Source organism: Ammospiza nelsoni, chromosome 19, assembly GCF_027579445.1.
Source record: "Ammospiza nelsoni isolate bAmmNel1 chromosome 19, bAmmNel1.pri, whole genome shotgun sequence".
In the NCBI taxonomy this organism is placed as follows: Eukaryota; Metazoa; Chordata; class Aves; order Passeriformes; family Passerellidae; genus Ammospiza; species Ammospiza nelsoni.
Genome location: NC_080651.1, coordinates 6,929,096 through 6,953,929, shown reverse-complemented (window position 1 = coordinate 6,953,929; position 24,834 = coordinate 6,929,096). Strand labels below are relative to the sequence as shown.

Below are 24,834 nucleotides of genomic sequence, written 5' to 3'. Positions count from 1 at the left end.
AAGGACAGCTAATTGGACAGAAGCCAAAAAGTCCCGCCCAAGCAATGAACTAGAAAAAGGAGCGAACAAAGAAACGAATCGATTTTGTGAGGTGATTTAGGAGGAGCAAGAACGTCTGGCACCTAGCTCAGTTTTTCTGTTATTTTGCCTTTTGTTACACCTTTTTGTTTCCAACACTGCAACAGAAGCCATCCCGCTGATTGTTGTGCCTCCAAGGGTAGCTGGGCTATCTTGGGTGTGTTTGAGGCCAACCTGGAGCTCATCAAACCCAGCTCGAAGAAGTCACCAGAACATGTCCCCGTGTGTGAACATGTCCCCAGTGTGTCCCGGCCTGCCCAAACAGCAACACCCGGGCCCCCAGGGATAGCTGCTCTCTGTGAAAAATGCCAATCGCTTGGTTTTAAAATTTTAAAACTTTAATAGTAATAAAATGGTTATAAAAATGGTAATATAATTAGAGTAATAAAAATATGGATAATTTGGATTAGGACAATATGAGACAGTAGAAACTAGGAGTTATGCTGAGGAATTTAAGGTTGGGGTTTTGCAGCTGGTTTTATTCCCTTCCCTGTGAGCCCTGCTGATCTCCTCCCACTTTGTGCCATCAGCCTTGGTCCCCTAGCAGCCACAGGCCAAGGGGAGCAAGGAAGGGACCCTGGATTTGGGGCTTTTCCTCTGTGCACAGGAGGGAAACCAGAGAGACAGAGCTGGGCCTCCCCCAACCCTCTTCTTTATTTAACCAACCCACAAAGAAATAAATCTCAAGCTTTTCTTGGTGCTGATGGAGCCTTTCCTTGTGCCATGGATGACCTTAGCAGGGCAGTTCTGCTGGGATGGGGAGCCTGAGGAGAGCCCTGAACCCCAACATCCCTCAGGTGGGGCTTGGGGTTTGCTGTGACCCCAGCACTGCCCCACACCTGGGAACTGTGCTTTGAAATGTTGGCAAAGAAAAGGGGAAATGAAGGAGAGGAAGAAGAGAAAGAGGAACAGGGGAAGAAAAAAAAGGGAAAAGAGTTAATGTCACACAGCCTGCAACTAAAAAGGTGTAGGGCAGCCCCAGCCCCTGGTTTGCACACTCCCACTTCTCCTAAAGGCATTTTGTGCAGGAAACGTCCAGCTGGGTGTTGAAGGGCAAGTGCAGCGGGACCCTGGGTGACTCCCCCACAGAAGATCCACGGCCCAGCCCAGGATCAGGGTCTGGATCCTCTGTGTGGGGTCAGTGGCTCACCCAGATGTCACCCCACAGCCCAGTGTCCCCAGTGACCCCTCAGACCCCGTGGGGAGGGTGAACAGGATGAGGCCAGGCCATGCTGAGCCCGTCCAGGGGGGACCCAGCTCTGCCCTGTGCCCCCAAACCCACCGTGGGGCACCCCTGGTACCGTGGGGCACCCACGGGGGACAGCGGGCACGAACCCACCCAGCCAAGCCCGGTGTGTGGGATGGGCTGGGGCAGACCCCCAGGGGGAATTGGGGCCGGGCTGGTGCCCAGGGACAGCGCAGGGACACGGGGCTGTCCCCGCACCAACCCCACTAGATGGTGCCAGCAGCCCGCGCACGGCCCCGGGCACCCGCACTGCCGGGAGGACTCTGTCCCTGCTGTCCCTAATGCCACCGGGGACATTGTGCCTGCTGTCCCTGCTGTCCCTAATGCCACCGGGGACACTGTCTCTGCTGTCCCTGCTGTCCCCAGTGTCACTGCTGTCCCCACTGTCCCTGCTGCCAGGGGGACTCTGTCCCTGCTGTCCCACTGTCCCACTGTCCCTAATGCCACTGGGGACACTGTCCCTGCTGTTCCTTCTGCCACCCGGGACACTGTCCCTGCTGTCCCCACTGTCCCTAATGCCACCGGGGACACTGTCCCTGTTGTCCCTGCTGTCCCCATGTCCCACTGTCCCTGCTGTCCCTGCTGTCCCTCCTGCCACCAGAGACACTTCCTGCTACAAAGCAGGGACAGTCCCCACTCTCTCTATTGCCACAGGAGACACTGTCCCTGCTAGAAGGGAGGGACACTGTCCCCACTGTTCCCACAGTCCCTGCTGCTGTGGGGACACTGTCCCTGCTACACTGTCCCTCCTGCTACAACAGATAATGTAATGGTTGCCAGACATATTAATTATCTTACCATTTCCTAGGAACTTATATTTCAATTCCATTTTACGCATTCATTTTTTTTTTATCTTGACATTTTTTATTTTTTTTACCAAATAATCAAACCATATATCCCTAAATTATCCAAATCATTTGTCATCAATACACTTTCAATGCACTCACTTTGGAGCTGGGGCTGGAGCACTGGTCAATACTGGGAGCCGCAAATGGGGCAGGGGACCCCTGTGTGACACCTCTGCCCCTGATGCCTTGTGCAGGCTGACCTAGAGCAGAGGCTGGACAGAGCTAAAGAATAAAGCAGGGATTTATGAAAAGCATCTCCTCCATGGATCCACCTTGGGCAGCACAAGAGCCCAGCCAGGGCTGCACCCAACATGAACCAAAATGGTCCCAAAATGCACAACTACTCACAGGGTCTCTCACTGTGATCAGTTCTGCTCCATTTGCATCTTGCAGTTCATTGTCCCATTCCAGCTTTAGCCCATGCAGTCCCATCCTTGTTTTTCTCTCTCCAGCCCACGGTGTTTGTGCTCTTGGGCTGAGATTTGGATCATTTGTCCTTGGTGCCCAGCTGGAGCAGGAATTGTTTTGTCTCCCTGCTCTGTGCACAGAGCTCACATCCCCTTATGTGAACCCAGACCCACACACTGAAGCAGCACAGAATGTGAAAAATAGAAAAGCCAAAACCTGAGGCATCACCCCCAGCAAGGACAGCCCATCATTCATGGAGCAGCTGCCACTCCCAGCCCCTGTCCCTGTGCCCTGCATATCCCAGAGGATGCTCCATTCACCTCCAGGCACCATCCTGGCTGTGGGTTTGCCCTCCCACTGCTGAGAACCTTCCTAAGCAGTCACCATCTCCCAAGAGTCCTGAGAAACTTAATCACCACTGGAGAAACCCTTGAGGATCTGCTGGGAGAAATGCTGTAGAAGTGCAAAAATATCCTGCTAATTTCTTGGCTCCAGTATGGATTGGCCCACAAGCTGCAGTGAGCTGTATCCAAACATTGAATTTTAATTATCAGCAGGATTTCACCAGGGACAGTGAGATGAGAAGAAGAGCAAGCCAGTGAAAAAGATTGAAACTGAAAATGCAAGTTCTCCCAAACAAAGAGCCTTGAAGCTCTTTTGTGGAAGCCTTTGTTCAGCAAAACAAAATTTTTCTCAAGCATTTTTGCCTTTGCATAGATATTTATTATAATAATATTTATTGCAGTAACATCCTGCCTCTTCCTGGAGGTGCTGACACAGCAGCAAAGGGGAGGGAGGACCCTCAGGTCCAAAATGTGTGTGGCAGAGCAGGGAGGGCAGGACCTGCTGCTGTCTCCATGGCTGGCACTGGCACTGCCAGCTCCCAGGGGCTTTTCCAGCCTGGGGAGCAATGGGCAGGGCAGGGCAGGGCATCCCTCTGTGGCACTCACATTCCCTGAAAAATCCCTTAGCCCAGGATGTCTCTCCTGGGAAGCTGTGAAGCCTCAGAGAAAAGGAAAACAATTCTCATCTCATTTGCTTCTCCTGTGCTGTGCTCATGTGGAATGTGTTTGGAGATTGTTCACCCACAGGTGATTGTTCCATTGGATTCTGCTGTGAGTTGTTTTCACTCTTTGGCCAATCAGGGCCAAGCTGTGTCGGGACTCTGGAAAGAGTCACGAGTTTTCATTATTATCTTTTTAGTATATCTTATACTAAAAATATATAGTATATATTTATACTTATAAAAGTATCTTTTCTGTATTCTTCAGTATAGGATAGTATATTCTGATTACTTGGATTGTGTTTGGAGATTGTTTACCCACAGGTGATTGTTTCACTGGATTCTGCTGTGAGTTGTTTTCACTCTTTGGCCAAGTGGGGCCAAGCTGTGTTGAGACTGTGGAAAGAGTCACGAGTTTTCATTATTATCTTTTTAGCCTTCTGTAAATGTCCTTTCTGTATTATTTAGTATAGTTAGTATAGCGTTGTTTAATATAATATAGTATCATAAAATAATAAATTAGCCTTCTGAGAACATGGAGTCAGATTCATCATTCTTGCCTTCGTCAGGACATTCCCAGCAATACAATATCCCTGCTTGGAGTTTCTGCCATTCCCTGCAGCCTGGAGGGTCCACAGAGCCCCAGCTGCTCTGGCCACATCCCAGCAGAGCTGCAGAGCCCGTCTGTGTGCAGGGAGGGCTGCAGTGGATGCAGGATTCCCTGAAATCCCTCCCCAGGCACTGATGGATGCTCCACAGCAGCTCCCAGACCTCCTGCCATCCCAGTTTGTGCCAGCAGAGCTCTGCCAGCTCACACTGAGTGTGCAGCCCCTGCCTGGCCCCAGGGGTGAGGCTGCCCAGGACGAGGTGCCCAGGCCAGGCTGTGCCCACACTTGGCATTGGCATCAGCCCAAAGCCACATCCCCTCACAGAGCTGTTTGGGGTGGGGGGCCCTGGAGGACCCCAGCACCCACTGACACCCAGAACAGACCCAAACAAAGCAGCCTGGAGGATTTTCTTGCTGGACATGACTCACTCTGGGGATGAAGGCTCTGAGGGCAGCTCTGACCCCACAGAGGAGCCAGCTGCAGATGGAGGCTGCCTCCACATGGTTTCCCCTAAAAATCCCTATTTCCTGAGCGTTCCTGGGGCCTATTTCTCCATCACCCATTCCAGCAGCCCCTCTGCAGCTTTCCCCAAGAGCAGCAGGGACACAGTGGCACGATGACACTGCTGGCCTGAGGCAGCCTTGGGCAGCCACAGCCGCGGGTGTTTGCTCATCCTTCACAAGAAGTTAAAAAAAAAGGAAGCAGGGAAGGATGATGTGAGGTGCCCCCAGGAGGGCTGGCACTGCCAGGGACATCACCCAGGGCAAGGTCACTGCGTCCCTGCAATGCACTCAGTAACTCTGCCCTGTCAGAACCCAGGACATTGCTCTGGCTGCCCTGGAGGGCTCCAGACCCTGGCAAGGGGCTCAGAGACCTTGGCACGGGGTCAAAAACACCTGTGCCTTTGATTTTAACACATGGAAACAATTCCCAACTTTGTGTGAAGAGTTACAAGCCACAAGAGTTTGAGTAGAATGATAGTTGATTTATCGCAGGGTGAAAAAGTAGAATTTTAGGGGTTTAGAATGGGGGTTCAAGAGGCAAGATGGAGGAATCTGGGTGTGTCCTGTCCTTCTCCTTCTCCCCCTTCTCCTCCTCCTTTCTTCTTCTTCTTCTTCTTCTTCTTCTTCTTCTTCTTCTTCTTCTTTATTTTCTGCTGTGATGGTGACACTTTGGGATTGGTTTAGAGCAGAGACAGACTGTCTAACATAGGTGATAGGTATTGGAAAATTATTGTAAATAAAGCACACGTAGTTTTTAGTATAAAAAGCCAACACCACCCCGAGGGCAGGGACTGTGCCACAACCCGACCTGCTGGACAGATCTCAGCAGGTCAGAAAGAGAATGTGACAGATAAGAGGAAATAAACAACCCTGACAAGCAGAACTGATGAACCTCAACTTCTTCGGTTGCAGGACTGGGGAAAAAGAGACTTTTTAACACCTGGGGGTCATCTCAACCCCAGAAACCCGAGATCTGCCCTGCTCACCCCTGCAGCTCCTGGGCCTCACAGAACCATCAGCATCCCAGGGGTGCAGCAGCCTGAATTCTGTCTGAGGATACCTGAGGCTGTGCTGTGCCTCAGAGAGGAGGGGGCCTGTTCTCCAGCTGGGCCCTGATGCTGCTGAGAGGAGCCCTCACTGCAGGTGAGCACAGCCCCCCTGCATCCCAGCCCCTGCCTGGGGCTCACCCCACACCGGGGCACACTTTCTGTGCCATTCTGTGCCATTCTGTGCCATCCCTGCATCCCAGCCCCTGCCTGGGGCTCACCCCTGGCCCTGGGGCACACATTCTGTGCCAGTCTGTGCCATCTGGAGGTGCAGCCAGTCCCTCTGGTGGGGCAGAGGATTGCCACACACGCGTGGCAGTGCCAGGTCACCCCGCCCGGGTGGCGCTGTCACACGGCGCTGGGACAAAGCCTCGCCTTTGTTTGCTGCTCCTTGGGCGCCGCAGCAGCTCCTGGGCAGCATGAGCTCACCCCAGGCTCGGTTTGTCTTCATGCTAAAAACCCTTCCTGGAGATGTCAGCTGCCAGAACGGGTCATTTCTGCTTCACAGCACTGCCTGGGCGCTGCACGGCTGTGACAGAGTGACAAACAGACAAACAGCAGCAGCATCCTTGGGGAACGGCTCTGGCTGGGGGCTCTGAGCTGGGCTGGGCTGGGCCGGGCTGGGCTGGGCTGGGCTGGGCCGGGCTGGGCTGGGCTGGGCTGGGCTGGGCTGAGCCGGGCTGGGCTGGGCCGGGCTGGGCTGGGCTGGGCCGAGCTGGGCTGGGCCGGGCTGGGCTGGGCCGGGCTGGGCTGGGCTGGGCTGGGCTGGGCTGGGCTGGGCTGGGCTGGGCCGGGCTGGGCTGAGCCGGGCTGGGCCGGGCCGGGCTGGGCTGAGGTGAGCCAGGCCACGGTGGCTCTGCAGGGGCTGGGGCTGCCCGTGGAGGTGGCCGTGGTGGGGGGAACCACTTGGGAGCTTTCCTGACACAGCCTCGCTCACTGGGATGAGCGCTCCCGAATCCCCAAGCAAGGCTGGGGCTGGCACAGCTCGGTGTCAGAGCTGGCAGGAGCGGTGGGACCCTGCCCTGCCACACCCCGGGGGTGCTCTGTGCCCACCTCTACATCCCAGGATCCTGCCCTGCCACATCCTGGGGTTCTCCGTGCTCAGTTCCACATCCCGGGGTGCTGCCTGCCCTGCCACCATCCAAATCCCGGCATGCTCCCTGTCCCCATCCACATCCCGGGATCCTGCCCTGCCACACCCCGGGATGCTCCATGTCCCTCTCCCCTTCCCGGGGTGCTCCCTGCCCTCCTCCACATCCTGAGATGCTGCGTGTCCCCCTTCACATCCCAGGATGCTCTCTCTCACATCCACATCCCGGGATGTGCTCCTCCTCTCCACATCCCGGGATGCTCCCTTCTCACCTCCCCATACAGAGATCCTGCCCAGTTCCACATCCCGGGATGCTCCCTGTTCCCTATCACATCCCAGGATTCTATCTGCCCAGTTCTACATCCCAGGATGCTCCCTGTTCCTTCCCCTCCCCATCCCAGGATTCTCCCTGCCTAGTTCCACATCCCGGGATGCTCCATGTCCCTCTCCACACCCCAGGATGCTCCTTCTCATCTCCACACCCAGGGATGCTCCTTCTCACCTCCACATCCTGGGATGCTTCTTCCCCTCCTTCACATCCCCTGTTCCCCTCCACACCCCAGGATTCTCCCTGTTCCCCTCCACATCCCGGGGTGCTCCCTGTGCCCCTCCCGGGCTCCAGTGACTCCCAGCACATCCCCCTGGGAACCAGGATGGCACTGGGAGGAACTGGGTTGCTCCTCTCCGTGCAATGGGCAGGCTGGAATGGCAGAGTCAGCTCTGGGAGATGAAATCCTGGGGGTCTCTGCCTGTTGTATCTGTATTTATTGTGCTCATGGGGTTCTTTGTTCCTCTCCATGCCAAGAAGGTGCTTCCCCAGTGTGAGGCTGCCCCCAGAGCCCCAGCACAGCCCCTGTTTCTGGAATCACAGCCTGGTTTGGCTGGGAAGGGATCTCAGATAGATCCAGCCCTCTGCCAAGGGCAGGAACACCTTCCACAGACCAGGTGGTTACTCACAGGTTACTCCTGGGATTTGATCTCTGATTTGAACCCTCTGATCGTCCCCAGGCTGGAGCAGATTTCCCAGAGGTGCTGAGTGTGGAGCAGGAGACCAGTGCAGAGCTGGTCCAGCAAGTCACCCCTGCTCCCCCGGGCAGCTCAAGGCATCCTGAGGGATGCTGGGGGGCAGTGAGGAGCATTGAGGGCACTGGGGTCCAGCTCCTGGGGACATCTCTGCACTGCAGCCCAGAGAACTGCTGGCATTTTGGCATTTTGCAGCTTTGCACTTTTATTTTTACCTGCAAGAAGCTGCTCCAGGAGGGGGGGACGCAGCAGTGCCGTGCCCTCCTTGCCTCAGTTTACCTTGTGAAAACAAATCTCGGCTCTCTGCCCATGCTGAGGTTTGCTGAGGTGTTCAGCAGCTCCCTGCAGCTCTCAGCTGGAGGGATGGAGCTGGGGATTGATTGTTGATTTTCCCTTCCCACATTCCTGCTGGGAGAGCAGAAGGAACTTGGCCAGCAGCAGCACCAGGAGCCACATCCATCAGGGCTGGGTAAACACAGCCAATTGTTCCCAGCCCTGCAGAAGGGACAGGAGGGAGCACAGGAGCACCCACACAGGTCACTGCACCAGGAAAACACAGGCAGGGCCATGGGAGGGCCTGGCTGACCCACGGCCCTGCCTGGCAGATGGGAAATGGTATTCAGGTCCTGTGTTAGAGCAGCATCCCTGTCACAGACATCTTTTATGGAAAATCCTTTCCTTAGAATTTTTCCTCCTGAGAAGCTGAGAGGCCTCAGGAACAAAATGTAAACAATGATTATCTGCTGCTGTGGAATGCAACAGGTGCATCTGGGATTGGTCTCATGTGGTTGTTTCTAATTAATGGCCAATCACAGTCAGCTGGCTTGGACACTCTATCTGAGCCTCAAGCCTTTGTTATCATTCTTTCTTTTTCTATTCTTAGCCAGCCTTCTGATGAAATCCTTTCTTCTGTTCTTTTAGTATAGTTTTAATATAATGTATATAATAAAATAATAAATCAAGCCTTCTGAAACATGGAGTCAGATCCTCGTCTCTTCCCTCATCCTCAGACACCTGTGAACACCATCACAGATCCCCTCCCCTCCTGGTGCCACTGGGGCCACGCTGGCCTTGACAGAAATGAGCCCTGAATGTGAGCACAAGGCAGCAGCACAGGAAACCCAGCCCAGCCAGCTTCCCTCTGTCTCACAGCACTGCAGGGAAGGCTGATGGAAGTGCACATCATTCCCATCTCCAGAGCCAGGGAAGAGCCTCAGGGCTGGGCTCAGGCACCTGGGGGCAGCTCTGATGCAGCTCACAAAGCTCACAGCCTTTCCCTCCATCCCTGCAGGGAGGGGACTCTGAGCCCCCATCTCCAGCAGTGTCCCCAGGCTGGCAATGTCCCCTGCCCTGCAATATCCTCCTGCAAATGTGACTCTGGGTTCTTCATGTTTCAGTCCCAGAACATCACCTGCGCAGCCTGACCTGGTGGGTGGCCATGGCAGGAGGTGGGAATGAGATGATCTGTGAGGTTCCTGCCCACCCAACCCGTTCTGTAACGCCATGGTTTTGGGATTCTGTGGTTCTGTGATCTATGGGTCTGGGATTCCATGGCTTTGTGGTTCTGGGATTCCATGGCTCTGGGATTCCATGGCTCTGTGATTCCATGGTCCTGGGATTCCATGATTCTGGGATTCTGTGGGTCTGGGATTCTGTGGGTCTGTGACTGCAGGGTTCTGTGATTCCATGGTTCTGTAATGCCACGAGTCTATGATTCTGTGGTTCTGTGATTCCATAGTTCTGGAATTCCATGATTCTATGATTCCATGGGTCTGGGATTCCATGGTTCTATGATTCCATGATTCTGTGAATGCATGGCTCTGTGGTTCCTTGGTTCTGGGATTCCATGATTCCATGATTCTATGATTCCATGGTTCTGGGATTCCATGGTTCTGTCATTCCATGGCTCTGTGATCCCATGGCTCTGAGATTCCATGGTTCTGGGATTCCATGGTTCTGGGATTCCATGGTTCTGGGATTCCATGGTTCTGTCATTCCATGGTTCTGGGACTCCATAGCTCTGGGATTCCATGATTCCATGGTTCTGTGATCCCATGGCTCTGTGATTCCATAGCTCTGTGATTCCATGGTTCTGGGATTCCATAGCTCTGTGATTCCATGGTTCTGTGACCCCATGGTTCTGTGATCCCATGGCTCTGTGATTCCATGGTTCTGTGATCCCATGGTTCTGTGATTCTGTGGTTTTGTGATTCTGTGGCTCTGTGATTCCATAGCTCTGTGATTCCATGGTTCTGTGATCCCATGGTTCTGTGATTCTGTGGCTCTGGGATTCCATGGTTCTGTGATTCCATGGTTCTGTGATTCCATGGCTCTGTGATTCCATGGTTCTGTGATTCCATGGTTCTGGGATTCCATGGCTCTGTGATTCCATGGTTCTGTGACCCCATGGCTCTGGGATTCCATGGTTCCATGGTTCAGTCATTCCATGGTTCTGCGGTTCTGGGATTCCATAGTTCTGTGATCCCATGGTTCTGTGATCCCGTGGCTCTGGGATTCCATAGCTCTGGGATTCCATGGTTCCATGGTTCAGTGATTCCATGCCCACTCCTCCTGGCTCAGCCTGTCCTGCTGGGGTCAGTCCCCAGTGTCCCTGCTCACAGTGGACGCCCTTGCTCTGCTCCCAGTGACAGGAGGGGGCTGGAGCAGGGCACTGCAGAGTCCTGCAGGCCTGAGAATGGCACAGCCCATCCTCCAGAGCAGGGACAGCCCCTCCACAGCAGCCAGGCCAAGCTGCCATCAATGGCTCACCAGCTCCGCTGCGATTCCTCCCGAACAAAAACCTGGAGCAAACCAAAACCTCCAGAGCCGTGTGGATGCCAGAAACTGGGAGCCAGCTTGGAGCCAGGCTCAGCAGGGCGGTGCCCCTGGGCACAGCCAGGCCTGGCTGCTGCTGATCCTCCCCGACAGGAACAATGTCACAAACATGAGATGTGCTGACAGCGCCGGAGCCGCCGGCTGAGGCTGCGGAGCCGCCGCGGCGCTGCCCGAGCGGGGCTGTCAGGAGCTCTTAGGGTGACAGGGGCTGCACCGGGGGGCTGCTGGGCACTGGGGGGGCAGGGGCTTCCTCCCTGAACCCAAACGATGAGAGGTTTTGGGGACAGGCAGTGGTTTCTCCTCTGAACCCCAAAAGATGAGAGTTTTGGGTTCACGCAGAGGTTTTCTCCTCTGAACCCAAACGATGAGAGGTTTTAGGGCTGGGCAGAGGTTTCCTCCTCTGAACCCAAAAGAAAAGAGGTTTTAGGGCTGGGCAGAGGTTTTCTCCTCTGCCTGCCCCCAAAAGAGGAGAAGTTTTAGGGGTGGGCAGAGGTTTTCTCCTCTGAACCCAAAAGAAAAGAGATTTTGGGGCTGGGCAGAGGTTTTCTCTGCCTGCCCCCAAAAGATGAGAGGCTTTAGGGGTGGGCAGAGGTTTCTCCTCTGAACCCAAAAGATGAGAGGTTTTGGGGGTGGGCAGAGGTTTTGGGGGCATGCAGAGGTTTTCTTCTCTGAACCCAAAAGAGGAGAGATTTTAGGAGGGCAGAGGTTTTCTCCTCTGAAGCCAGAAAATGAGAGGTTTTGGGAGTGGGTTTCAGAGTTTCCTCCTCTGAACCCAAAAGATGTAAGGTTTTAGTGGTGGACAGAGGTTTTCTCCTCTGAACCCAAAAGAGGAGAGGTTTTGGGGGTGGGCAGACCAAAATGCTGAGACTCCACAGTGAAGGAGCAGTCAAGGAGCTGCCACCCTGTCCCCCACACTGTGGGGCCTGGCACATTCACAGCGAGCATCTAACTCCCTTGTAAAATGAATGCAAGCCTCATTTTATTTTAACCTTGCTTTTGGCTAGAGCTGTCCTTTGCTCCTGCCCTGAATTGGAAGGAGCAGTTTGACCATAAATGTGTCTAGGGCAATAATCAGCTCAGACTCAGGACAACACTGAGGTCACTTGTGCCCCATCATGTGAAGTTTATTTGGTTATTTAAGGACAAGAAGTCACTGGGGGAAGAGTTGGGAGCTGTGGCATGAAAGCCCAGGGAGCCAAGGCCATGCAGTGAGTGGGGAAGGGCCCCTGGGCGGTGACAGGCAGCCCTGGGCAGGCAGAGCGCTGGGGGATGTTTACAAAATGACATTTTCATGCACTCTGGAAAGGAAAAGAGAAAAGCAGCAGTTTGTTTTCAGGGTGAGAGCATCAGGTCTGGCTGTGCATGGCATGGAGCAGGACAGGGGCAGGGGAGGCTTGGCTGCCAGCACTGCCCCGGGCAGGGGCACAGCCTGGAGCTCTGGGGATGGGGCAGTGCCCTGACAGCCTCGGTGACAGCCTGGCACAGAGGGATCCTGGCTCAGTTTGGGCTGCAGAGCACCTTGGAGGGGTGAGGAACCTCTCTGTGCTCCTGTCTGCCAAACCTGGGGTGTTGGGCATCCCCTGCCAGCACCAGACTCCCTGCACCTTGTGTTAATGCTGTGGATCTGCTGAAGATCCCATCTCCTTCTGACACTGCCATGAGAAGCTTCAAACCCACTCCTGCCTCCCCAAAATCCCTGCAGCCATCCCTCGAGGGTGCCAGGCTTCCTCTGAGCTTTGGAGCAGCTCCCTCTCCCTCTCCCTCTCCCTCTCCCTCTCCCTCTCCCTCTCCCTCTCCCTCTCCTCTCTCCACATTTCAGGCTCAGGATTCAGTCCCACATGGAGGAAACTCAATCCCAAGTGGAGGAGGCTCAGGGCTCAATCCCAAGTGGAGGAGCAGCATGCAGAAAATCAGCTACAACTGGCTGCCCATGTACCTGGTAATACCTCACCAGTCTTTACTGGGCCCCCAAGCAGATCAGCACCAATATTCAGCCTTGTCTTGTGCCTAGAGAGGTTCAGGCACCTGCCAGGTCTGGGCTTCCCTCCTTGATGCCACTGCAGTGGGCAAAGGCAGGCAGAGCCAGGCAGAACAGAGCTCTGGGGCTCTGCTCCCCCTTGGCACCCCAGGGCTGCAGGAGCCCTCAGCATCACACATTTCTCCCCCTGATGGCCTGAGAGCTCTGCTCTGTCACCCCATGTCACCCGAGGAAAAGCTGTGCTGGTGGCCCTGAGAGAGGCGAGCTCTTTGCTGCAGCCAATAATCCAGCCAGAGCAAGATAAGGGATGTTATAGGAACTCCTCTGAGCCTGAGCACAGCTACACTAAATCCCTCTAGTCCCTGCTGAGGTGTTTGTTTACAGGGAGGCTGGGTTCTGTTACCCGAGGTGGTTCAGAACAGGCTGTCCGTGGTTCCTGCCCTCCCCAGGGAACAGGGCTGGGGTCAGGGAAGGGTTCCACACCCCAGATGGTCTCCTAGGCATGGAAGAGGATGAGGGGCAGAGCAGCCATGCCAGGGTCATCCTATGCCTAAAACTGGGTGTCACAGCTGAGTTTCTGTGCTGCTGGCAGCACAGGTGACCCTGCTTTCCATGAGCCTGGCTGTGAGAGGCCTCAGCAGGTGAGGATTCAGTTCCCCTAAGTGATGAGTGATTCCAGCAGGGATGTCCTCCCACAGCTCCCTTCAGGGAGCTCCCCAAACCCAGCCCCACTCTCCTCCATCCCCACTGACCCCCAGCCCGGGGCTGTGGGCAAAGCTCAGCCCTCAGCTCTCACACCCGGCTCCTCTGAGCCCAGCTGGCCCTGGGGGTCTCAGGCAGGAGTTTGTGGGACCCTCTGTAGGTGCTGCACCCCCGGCTATGCCCCTCGGGGTGGCAGGTGGCCCTTGGTGGCCCCGCAGGGAACAGGATCCGGGCTGTTCCAGGCGGGAGCAGCACGTATGGCTGATCCATGTATGCATCCCCTCCAGGGGGGTGGCAGCCGCAGGGCTCGGGTTTCTCCTCTCACCGGCCGCTGAATCAAAGGCCATTCGGATTTCATCTCCGGAGAGGCAGCTTTAACCCTTTCGGGGGAGGATCTGCCGCGCTGACCCTGCGCCCTCCTGTGCCTCACACAGCCCGGGCTGGCCCTTTGCTGTCCCTCAGCAGCTGCTCCTCCCTCTCCTGTTTCACCTGGGCTCATTCCAGGTGGGAGAAGCCACGATCCACCCTCCAAGGTGAGGGGCACAGCTGGGGCACAGCTGGCAGGGCAGGAGGGTTCCCAGTGCTGCCACTTCCCTCTCAGCACCTCAGCTGGAAACACAGCTGGAAACACAGCTGGAAACACAGACAGCCTCCCATCCACCATGGATCTATGGCTGGAGAGGGGATGGGGACACAAACCCTGTGAGGAACCCCCGAGGGAGCTGGGGGTGCTCAGCCTGGAGAAAAGGAGACTCAGGGGTGCCCCCATCACTCTCACAGCTCCTGAAAGGTGCCTGTGCTCAGCTGGGGCTGGGCTCTTTCTGCAGCAGCACTGACACAGCCAGAGCACACAGCCTCAAGCTGCACCAGGGGAAATACAGGTTGGATATCAGGGAAAAGTTTTTCACAGAAAGGGTGATAAAGTTCTGGAATGGCTGCCCAGGGAGGTGGTGGAGTCCCCATCCCTGGGTGTGTTTAACAAAGCCTGGATGTGGCACTGGGTGCCAGGGGTGAGTTGAGGTGTTGGGGCTGGGTTGGACTCGATGGTCTTGAAGGTCTCTTCCAACCCAGGGATTCTGTGAATTCTGTGAATTCTCCAAGGGGAGGAGCAGAGGCAGGGGCACGAGCAGGTGGGGTGGGGTGGGAGCATCCACCCAGGCTGTGCTCCCTGTCCCTGTGCTGCTGTGGGGTGCAAAGGCTGCTGAGGCACTGGGTGCCCTTTGCAGGACTCAGCAGCAGCTCCAGCAGCTGGCTCAGGCTCCTGGGAATGCCCCACGGTGCTGCAGCCTGCTCACCAGCACAGCCACAGTGCTGCTTCACTGCCCGTGAGCTATGGGCCAGCCAGGGCTCTGTCACCCTGTGAGAGCAGCAGAGCTGATCTGGGCACCGTGTCCAGGGCTGGAGCAGAGCCCAGCACCAGCAGCTCCAGTGCTGAGAACATCAGAGCTGCTGTTCCCTGTGAGCACCGAGGCAGGAGCTCCCCAGAGCACACCAGGCACAGCACAGGCTGTTCTGAGGGTGCACATTGTCTCCCTCCCATCTGGGAGCAGCAGCAGAGCTGCGGAGCCCTTGGCCAGCGGGAAGGGCTGCTGTGCCCTGCTGGCTTTCCCCTCACTCAGTCACTTTCAGGCACCAGACATAAGTTGAAAAGTGAGACAAATATTTGTAAAAGATGTCTCAAACCTTGTCAGGACATCAGGATGTTTTTGGGGAGAGCACACCCCTCCAGCAGAGGAGCTCTGAGGGCCGGTGCAGGGACAGAAGAGGCACCACGTTGTTCAGTATTCCTGCTGGCAAACAGCCTGTGAGGGGAGCACACCCCAGGCTTTCTGCTGTGCTGTTGGCTTTTCCCAGGAGCAGGGTTCAGCCCTTTCCTGTGTCCCTGTGCTCCCTGGCCCCTGCACCAGCTCACAGTGGGAAACAGCAGCCCACACACCATTTCCCAGCATTCTGACCCAAACTGGCCTCTCCTGACTGCCAAAGGCTGCCCAGCCCATGGGGGCTTGGTTCAGGCAGGAGCCATCCTTTACCCATCCCTTGGCTCAGGCAGGCACCAGCCTGTACCCCAGGCTGGGCTGATGGCTCTGCCTGAGCCCTGGGACCCTGGGGAGCATCCCTCTCCTCCCACAGGGCACCCCCTGCTCTGTCAGCCCTGCACAGGGTTGGATTTGGGGTAAGGATGACCATGAACATCTCCAGGCTTGCTCCAGACCTGCCTGTGATCATTGGGGCGGGGACTGCACCCGCCTCAAACCCACCCCACACCTCACCCTGCCCCAAACCCATCCCACATTTCACCCCAAACCCACCCCACATCTCACCCTGCCCCAAACCCACCCCACATTTCACCCCAAACCCACCCCACATCTCACCCTGCCCCAAACCCACCCCACATCTCACCCTGCCCCAAACCCACCCCACATCTCACCCCAAACCCACCCCACATCTCACCCTGCCCCAAACCCATCCCACATTTCACCCCAAACCCACCCCACATCTCACCCTGCCCCAAACCCACCCCACATTTCACCCCAAACCCACCCCACATCTCACCCTGCCCCAAACCCACCCCACATTTCACCCCAAACCCACCCCACATCTCACCCTGCCCCAAACCCACCCCACATCTCACCCTGCTCCATCCCAGCTCCTGCCCAGCTCTGCTGTCATCCCTTCCCCATTCCCCCTCCTCCCTGCCCTGCTCAGGGCTCCTTTCCCTCCCTCCCTGTCTCATTCCTGTGTCCCTGGGGTGTCACAATCCCCTGTCCCCTGGGCTGGCTCTGGCTCAGCCCTGGCAGAGGCTTTGCCCTGCCATGCTCCAGTGCCTGTGGGTGCAGGATGTGCCCTGGCTGCAGGATCCAAACTACACCTGGATCACAAAAGCCCACAGATGGATGCTGGGCACTCCCACGAGCCATCCCAGCCCCACTGGGCAGCACACAGAGCTTTTCCATCCATCACTGTCCCCATCTCCAAGTGCCCATAAAGGCCCTGTGAGTCTTTCCCTGGAAGAAACACAGACTGATTTTTTTTTTTTTGGGGGGGTAATACCTGACCCAAACTGCTTGAAAAATTCAGAATTTAGGGACTTTACAGTGAGCAAACAAGTCACTGTGCTCATCCTTCCCTGCTCAGTCCCCCGTGCTTTGCTTTCCCTGCTGTCAGGGGCCATAAACTCACAGGGAACAGCTATCCATGCAAAAGGCCTTTGGAAATATTCATTGCTCATCTCCTAACAAGATTACCCTGAAATCCTCCATTGCTCTGAGGGAGATTTAAAACCTCGCAGGCTGTTGGTAACCATAGCAGCACAGATGTGAGAACTGAGGGGAGACAAGTGATGTGAAAAACCAGGGGGGCTGCAGAGCCTGGCTCTGTGAGGCTCTGTGTGACTCTGGGTGTGCCCACAGTGCCACAGCTCTGTGCCACAGCCAGGCTGGCCCTTCACCCTGCCCACACTCTGCAGGAGTGACCCACACCAAGGGCAGTGGTTGTGATGTGCCCCAGTCCTGGCTCCCACAGCACCAGGGTTCCTCCCCAAGCCCAGCTCTGGATGCCCTCCATGGATGGCATTGCTGCCTGGCATTTGCCTTCCCTGGGTGCCAGCAATAAGGGGGATGGTTTAGAGCCAGGATGGGGTGCCTGGAGCCCAAGGTTCCCATTCCCTCCTGCCATGGGTTCCTCCTTCATCCTGGGCATCATTTCTGCACCTGTCAAGGAGATGCTGGGTGTTGTGAGATTGCACATATCCATGTTTTGAGGCCCTTTGGAATGAAATTCTGGGAAAATGAGCAGCAGCAAGGTCACCACAGCCCCAATCACATCCTGAGAGCCTGCAGAGCTCTGCTGCAGCAGCTGGGAGGGACTGTGGGAAACCCTTTCCATCTCTCTTGAAAACCAAATACAAAGAGGCATTAACCAAATTCTTTCCTATTAAAAAAATTAGGGGGTTGGCTTTAAACAGCTTCCAAGGGCTGGCTTGAGATTACTCGTCCTGCCTTGCTGCCTTCAGCTCCTCATTTGCGCTGGCACCAAGCCCCATCACTGCTTCCTTCATGCACCCTCTGTTCATCCACTCCATCTCCTGGCTTTTACCCTGCCATCAAATCTTCTGCATCCCCAGCTCCTTCCAGTTCCCACAGCTCAGTCCTTGACAAGTGGGATCTCCTCACAGCTCAGGAAGTGTCCCCAGAAGGAGTTTCACGTTGGTGAGGGAAGGTGCATCACCAGTGATGCTGTGGGGCACTGGACACCAATCCCACTGTCAGTCCTGCTGGGACCCAACCTTTCCCTTCTCCCAGGGCAGGCTGACACCAGGACACGGCCCTGCTCATCCTGATATAATCTCTTGGCTCTCCTGATAATAAGATCAGCTGGGAAAGCTCCTAACACGGCTAAAATGTACAATAACTGGAGAATGAAAAGGCAGGAGCAATTCCAGTGAAAAGGGTTTTGGAATCAACAGAACAAATTCATCCAGAACTAAATTCTGGAACTGGCACTTGGCTATGGAAGAAAACCTGAGTTAAAGCTCCAAAAAAACCACACATCCACAAATTTAGGTTAGAAACTTGTGACAGTGCTCACAGGGGTCTGAGGATGAGGGAAGAGATGAGGATCTGACTCCATGTTTCAGAAGGCTTGATTTATTATTTTATGATATATTAAAACTATACTAAAAGAATAGAAAAAAGGAATAGAAAAAGAAAGAATGATAACAAAAGCTTTGGTCTTGGACAGAGAGTCTAAGCCAGCTGACTGTGACTGGCCATTTATTAGAAACAACTGCATCAATCACAGATGCACCTGTTGCATTCCACAGCAGCAGATAATCATTGTTTATATTTTGTTCCTGAGGCCTCTCAGCTTCTCAGGAGGAAAAATCCTAAGGAAAGGATTTTTCATAAAACATGTCTGTGACAGAAACTTATTTGAACTTCTGTGCAAGCTCCCTTTGTGTTTGTACTTGGCATCAATCAGCTTCTGGGACAGCTCCAGGCTCCAGCGAGGGATGGAAGGTGAGTGCTGAGCAAACACACCTGGCTGGGGCAGCCTGCACCTCCAGAGCAACCCCAGTGCTGGGTCAGGGCCGTGGCTCCGGCATCTGCTCCCGGAGAGCCGCGCGTCGTCTTCGCAGAGATTTCATTTCCCCCTCTGGTTAAATATTTCACAAAAATCACCGGTAACTGACAGCTGAATGAGGAGGTTATGACAGACGGGAGAGCTTATTTTCCCCTTCCAGCCAAAGATTTCATCGCTTCACTGGAGATTGGGCACGTTCACAGCAGCTCTGTCTGCAGACGAGTGCACAGGAAACGCCGCGGGTGCCGCTGTCCAGCGCTGGCCACGAGCCACTCCAGGGCTGGGGATGGGCACTGAGTGTCCCCCACGCCAGGGCTGGGGATGGGCACTGAGTGTCCCCCAGGCCGGGCAGCTGCCGTGGCTCTGTGGGGACTGGCGGTGCCGCGCTTTCCTGCGCTAGCGGCGGCGATGCAGCAATGCTGCTGCTGCACTCCAGGGCTGCGCTGTGCGGATTGGCCCGCAGCACCCCGCTCTCCTCCCTCCCTGCCCTCCCTCCTCCAGCACCCACAACCCTCAGAGATTGGACAGCTTGGTGCCACATGGCACAGAGGGACCAGGATAAAAAAATGAGCCGGGCTCGGGGCTTGTGGAGTCCGCGGAGAGAAGTTCGCGGAGCGGTGACACCAACATTCCTTGGCTGCGCTGAGTCACAGGAGGACGGGCAGACGGACACACCACCGGGGCTGCAGGCACCCAGGGACACCTGCAGGGTGAGCACCAGCTGCGGAGCATCCTGTCCCCTCCGTGCCAGCCATGTCCCTGGTGGCCAAGGAGAAGAACCACGTCCGCTTGGTTTTCCTGGGAGCCGCCGGCGTGGGCAAGACCTCTCTGATCCGGCGCTTCCTGCTGGACACCTTCGAGCCCAAGCACCGGCGCACGGTGGAGGAGCTGCACAGCCAGGAGTACGAGGTGAGCGGGGCCACGGTCAAGGTGGAGATCCTGGACACCAGCGGCAGCTACTCCTTCCCGGCCATGAGGAAGCTCTCCATCCAGAACAGCGACGCCTTCGCCCTGGTCTACGCCGTGGATGACGCCGAGTCCTTCGAGAGCGTCAAGAGCCTGCGGGAGGAGATCCTGGAGGTGAAGGAGGACAAGTTCCCTCCCATCGTGGTGGTGGGCAACAAGGCGGAGAGCGGCGGCGAGCGGCGCGTGCCCCTGGAGGAGGCGCTGGCGCTGGTGGAGCTGGACTGGAACGGCCGCTTCATGGAGGCGTCGGCCAAGGACAACCAGAACGTGCTGGAGGTGTTCAGGGAGCTGCTGCAGCAGGCCAACCTGCCCAGCCTGCTCAGCCCCGCGCTCTGCAAGAGGAGGGAGACGCTGCCCAAGGAGCAGGCGCTCCGGCCGCCCATGAACAAGACCAACAGCTGCTCCGTGTGCTGAGCCGCTGCCCCGCGGCTGGCACCGCCTGGAAACTCAGGTGGGCTGGGTGGGAGAGGCTCTGCCTCGGCCAAAACCTCCCCTGCTGCCTCCCACCCCTTCCCTCCTGTTCCCCACCCAGCCCACAGGAGCGGAGAGGGCGGGAGGTGACAGGGCGGTGGGATGCTGGGCGCTGGATGGGTGTGGGGAACTCCCAAAAAAGCAGGAGGCTCACCTGGGGAGCAGCCGTGGGTCAGCCAGGGCAGGACGGGCAGGGGGCACAAACACCAGGGCTCTGGCAGATGTGGGCACCTGCAGCTGCATCACCGCTGTCCCAGGGCACTCAGGTCCGGTGTCACCTCGTCCCAAGCACCTCCAAGCTCCTGGCATGGCTCTGGCACCCACAGCACATCGTGAGCCTGTACCTGGTGTAGAGCATGTGATAGGGTGGTCTGTGCATCAGTTTGGTTTTCTCTATTCTCTTTCTGTTTGGTTTGTTTGGTTTTTTTTAAACATTCCAAATAAATAAATTGTTGCAAAGTGGAGCTGGAAAATGTCTTGGTTTCTTTCTCCTGTATTTCAGGTGCTGCAGTGCCTGCTATCAGTGTTTTATGCTCTTATCACTGAATTTTGCCTACTCTCCTCTGTGCTCCAGCCTCATGTGGAGTGTCCTGGCACTGGAGGAGCCTCCCCTGGCAGTGCCAGGACATTCAGAGTTATAATTTTTCTAATAATTTACCTACCCTGAAGTTTTTACCAAGCAGCAGAGACCAACAATAAAACACCTTCTCACCTCTGAGCACAGAAAATAACACCCAGCCATTAAAAGACAGCTGATCCACCGAAATAAAAACACAAACATGTTGAAAGGACATAATAAATGGCACAGGGGGAGGCACAGAGGAGCCGTGTTTGCTGTTCTGAGTGTGCCCTGAACTGATTTACTCTCCTTTCACACAGCCCAGCCTGGCTGTAATGAGCACTTAACCTGCTCAGCAGCCCCCCCCACACACCAGCAATGGAGATATCAAAGCCTGATGGATAAAGAGTCACCCTCCAGACCCACAGGGGATGGGTGGTTTGGGGTCTGCAGCTTTCAGCAGCCCAGCGCTGCAGGAGGGGGGGCCCTGATCAGCTGGGGAGGCACCTGGGGGTCCCAGGGGAGCAGGGAGAGCTCAGCCTGCCCTGGCATCACTGCTGGCACACCCTGGTGCCACCCCTCCCGTGGGCACTGCAGCCACAACAGCGAGCTCCAGACAGGGAAAACCCTCCCAGGGAATGGGGTGAGGCTGGGGACAGCCAGGGCAGGGCACAGCTGGGGGGGACAGGCAGCACAGGGGACAGGCAGGTGCCACCAGGACCCGCTTATCAAAAAAGTGAGGATGAGGAATCAAATCCAGCTTGTAATAATATTTCCTGAATGAGAGAAACTGTGGTTTATGTCTTCACCCCATAGAAATTGCCAGCTAGGTGGCCAGAGGATTGTTACAACCTAGTCTGCAGTTTATTAAAAAGGAAATTTGTCTACTTCCCCCTCCTCCAACTTCCTCATTGTCCAACCAAAATATAGTATATCCATGGAATAAATAATTGCCTTTTTTTTTTTTTCACAACTTGAATAGTCCAGAGTAAAACCCTGTGCACATTGGGGATCTGTGGATTACAGATGAGTATTTCTGGAAAATAAAAATACCCAGGTTGCCCTCACCTCTGTCTCACAGCTGTGTGCCTCATGCTGCCACCAGGACGCTCTGCCCCAGGTGTGTGGCTGTCCCTTGTCCAGAGGGTTGGGGACACACAGGGCTGCCCAGGATGGAGCCTTTCTTGGGGAAAGGGGATTCCCTGCAGGGAAGGACCAGGAACAGCTCATTTTGGGCAGCTGACCCAACCTTGTGTCTGGGGAAAGGGAATGAACAGGACCAGCTCACTTTGGGCAGCTGACCCGGCGTGGTGCCCCCTGCCCGCAGCAGGGCCGGGTGTGAGGGATGCAGGCACAGGGATGTGCCCACCAGGGACCCCTGCCAGGGCTGTCCCTGTCCACCCCAGCCATGCAGTGCCCCCAGCTCTCAGCAGCAGCCAGCCCTGCCCCAGTTCCACCCCTCCCAGGGCGGGTTTTGGTTTGGGGGATGCAGAATCAGGAGCCCCAGGCCCTTTGGTTCACAGCACTGTGCTAAAAACAGAAGGAAAATCTCTCTGCAGTGTGGAGAGAGGACGATGGGATGGGCAAGGCTGGCTGTGATCCATGGCCATGGCCTGGAAACAGCCCCTCTTGGGGGTCCCAGCGGCCTCCCCAGGCTCAGAGCCCCCCGAGCTGCCCCCTTGTGCCCATCTCTGCCTTCCCTGGGGGCTCCAGGACCCCAAATCCCAGCCAGCCCAGCCCACGACCTGCGGGGTGCAGCAGCCACTGCTCTGCAGGTGGATCCTGACCATGAGATGCTGCAGCTGCAGCTGATGCAGGAACAGGGACCCTGGAGGTGCAGGAGATGCACAGGGAGGTGCTGGAGGCTCGGAGCTGCAGGAGGAGGCGATGGAGCTGCTGAGGAAGGGGCCGGAGCTGCAAAGGGACATGCAGGAGATGCTGGAAGTGCAGAGGGACATGCAGGAGGTGCAGAGGGACGTGCAGGAGGTGCTGGAGGTGCAGGAGGTGCAGAGGAAGATGCAGGAGGTGCAGAGGGACGTGCAGGAGATGCTGGAGGTGCAGGAGGTGCAGAGGAAGATGCAGGAGGTGCCGGAGCTTCGCACGCAGCTCCGGAGCCCGGGCCCGGCCGCACCTCCTGCCCCTGCAGCGCGGGGCTCCAGCAAAGAGCGGAGCCATTGGAGGAGCTCTCCAGCACCCATCGCCCCTCGCCCAATGCCCGCCAGCCTTGTAGAGCCCCCCCGCCCCCTGCCAGCCTTGGAGAGCCCCCCCGGGGCCGCCCCCAGCCCCATCGCCCCCCGGGCAGGGCAGGGCAGGGGCAGCGCACGGGGATGGGGTGGGGATGAAGGGATGGGGTGGGGATGAAGGGGTGGTGTGGGGTTAAAGGGATGGGCCAGGGACACAGGGATGGTGTAGGGACACGGGGATGGCGTCGGGATAAAGGGACGGTGCAAGGACACAGAGGGTGCAGGGACACAGGGATGGTGTAGGAACACAAGGATGGTGCAGGGATACAGGGATGGTCCAGGGGTGGTACAGGGATGGTGTAGGAACACAAGGATGGTGCAGGGATACAGGGATGGTGTAGAGGTGATGGAATGTTGGGGGGACACAAGACAGATGATGGACTTTGGACCTGGTTAACGTAAGAGATTTGATAACAGGATGCCTTGGCAAAGGCAAATGGAACTTTGAAAATTAGACTTGGATTGCGAGAAGATTTAATTAGACAGGTTTACTGGAGAAAGAAAATCTCCAGTAAAGAATTAAACTCTGCAAGCAAGAGATGTTATATGCAGAAGTTTGTATATGTGATTTAAACCTCATCATTGTAGTACACATTACTAGTCTCCTTGAAATCGTATATAAGTGTTTGTATCCCACAATAAAATCGGATTCTGATCACCAAGTCAGTCTCCATCTCTCTCATCTCCATCCCCTCACATGGGGGTGGTGCAGGAATGGTGTAAGGGCACAGGGATGATGTAGGGATAAAGGGATGGTGTAGGGGTGATGCAGGGACAGTGTAGAGGTACAGGGGGAATGGCGTAGGGGGACGGTGCAGGGGTAAAAGGATGGTATAGGGGTACAAGGATGGTGCAGGGACACACGGGTAACGGGGTGCAGGGATCCCCAGCCCTTCAGCCCCCACCTGCACCCCTCTCTGGGCACTGTGTGTTTGGGAGGGCGTTTCATGGCTCCCATGCAATGCTGTGGCTGAGGTGGCTCTGCTGGGGTTGCAATCACCTTGTTGGGCCTTGGGTCAGGCAGCTCTGCCCTGGAGCACTGGGCTGTGCAGAGGAGTTACCTGTGACCCTGGGTACCCACAGCTCCTGGGGCTCAGGGGAGCAGCAGGTGGAGGAGATCTGGCCTTCAGAGCAGCTGCTGGTGCCCCCAGCCCACAGGAGATCCAGCATGTAGAGGGGAAGGCTCCCTGGTTGGGCACTCAGGGCTGCTGCAGGGGCAGGGGATCCAGGGAAATCTGGAAAATCTGCAGTGAGCCCTGTGCAGGCAGCACCAGCTGTCCTGGCTGCTCTGTGATCCCATCCCTGGGGCTGCAGGGATTCCATTGCCTGGCTCTCCGTGGTCAGGTTAAAGCTGGAGCTGCTTTTCCCTGCCTGGGCTGGTGTGATGTCCGTGTGCAGAGGGATGGGAAATGTTCTGCAGGGGACAAAGGCACAGTGGGACAAAGGCTCTGCCTCTGTGGGGTGGCCGTGGCTGTGGCTGTCCCTGCTCCGGGTGCTCTGGAGATCCCAGAGCAGTGAGGGATGTGCCAGGACACAGCCAGATCCCCAGTGCTGCCCTGCCTGGAGCTCTGGTGCTGTTTTCTCTACAAAAAGCATCACAGTGAACTCACAGAACCCAGGGTTGCTCTTCCAGTTCCCAAAACACCAGAAAGATCTGGAACATCTTCCTGCTGTCCCTGTCCTTCCCTCAGCTGCACCACTTCACTCCAGACTCCTGCCTGTCCTCACCTTGGGAGAAAAGCTCCGTGTGATCCCTCCTGTTCTGTTCCACATTGTCAGGAAGATTAATCCACAAACACCAGAGGTTTCTGTCCAAAAGGGAGACAGAGGAGTCCTTTTACTTCATTTGAATAAAGGGAGAGGCCATGGGGCATTCCCCTGAGGCCTCTTAAGTTTTTGGAGGATGCAGCCTCCTTTTTATCCAATTTCCCTTCTCCCTTTGCCCATTTCTGAGGTACCTGAGAGGTACAGACTTCCTGAAATTCTTGATACCAGAGATTTCCCTCTAATGCACAACCCTAATTTTTAATTCTTATAGAATTTATGTTTTTTCCCCATTATTTCTTTCATCTTTCAATATCCAATTCCATTTATCAGCAAACCTACAAACAAACAGTTTAAAGGCAAATCTCTTTTTTTCCGTCC

The 24,834-nt window shown here is 55.9% G+C and overlaps 1 protein-coding gene across 1 annotated transcript; it reads left to right on the top strand.

Moving 5' to 3' along the window:
• The first annotated feature begins 19,203 nt into the window (after nt 1-19,203).
• Nucleotides 19,204-19,830, top strand: LOC132082017 (GTP-binding protein Rhes-like). Its single transcript, XM_059486048.1, has one exon. The coding sequence runs from the start codon at nt 19,204-19,206 to the stop codon at nt 19,828-19,830; it is 627 nt and encodes a 208-aa protein (XP_059342031.1).
• Nucleotides 19,831-24,834: the final 5,004 nt, after the last annotated feature.

Excerpts from the sequence above, each read along its gene's own strand:
- LOC132082017 (XM_059486048.1), top strand. The coding sequence starts at position 19,204 with ATGTCCCTGGTGGCCAAGGAGAAGAACCACGTCCGCTTGGTTTTCCTG.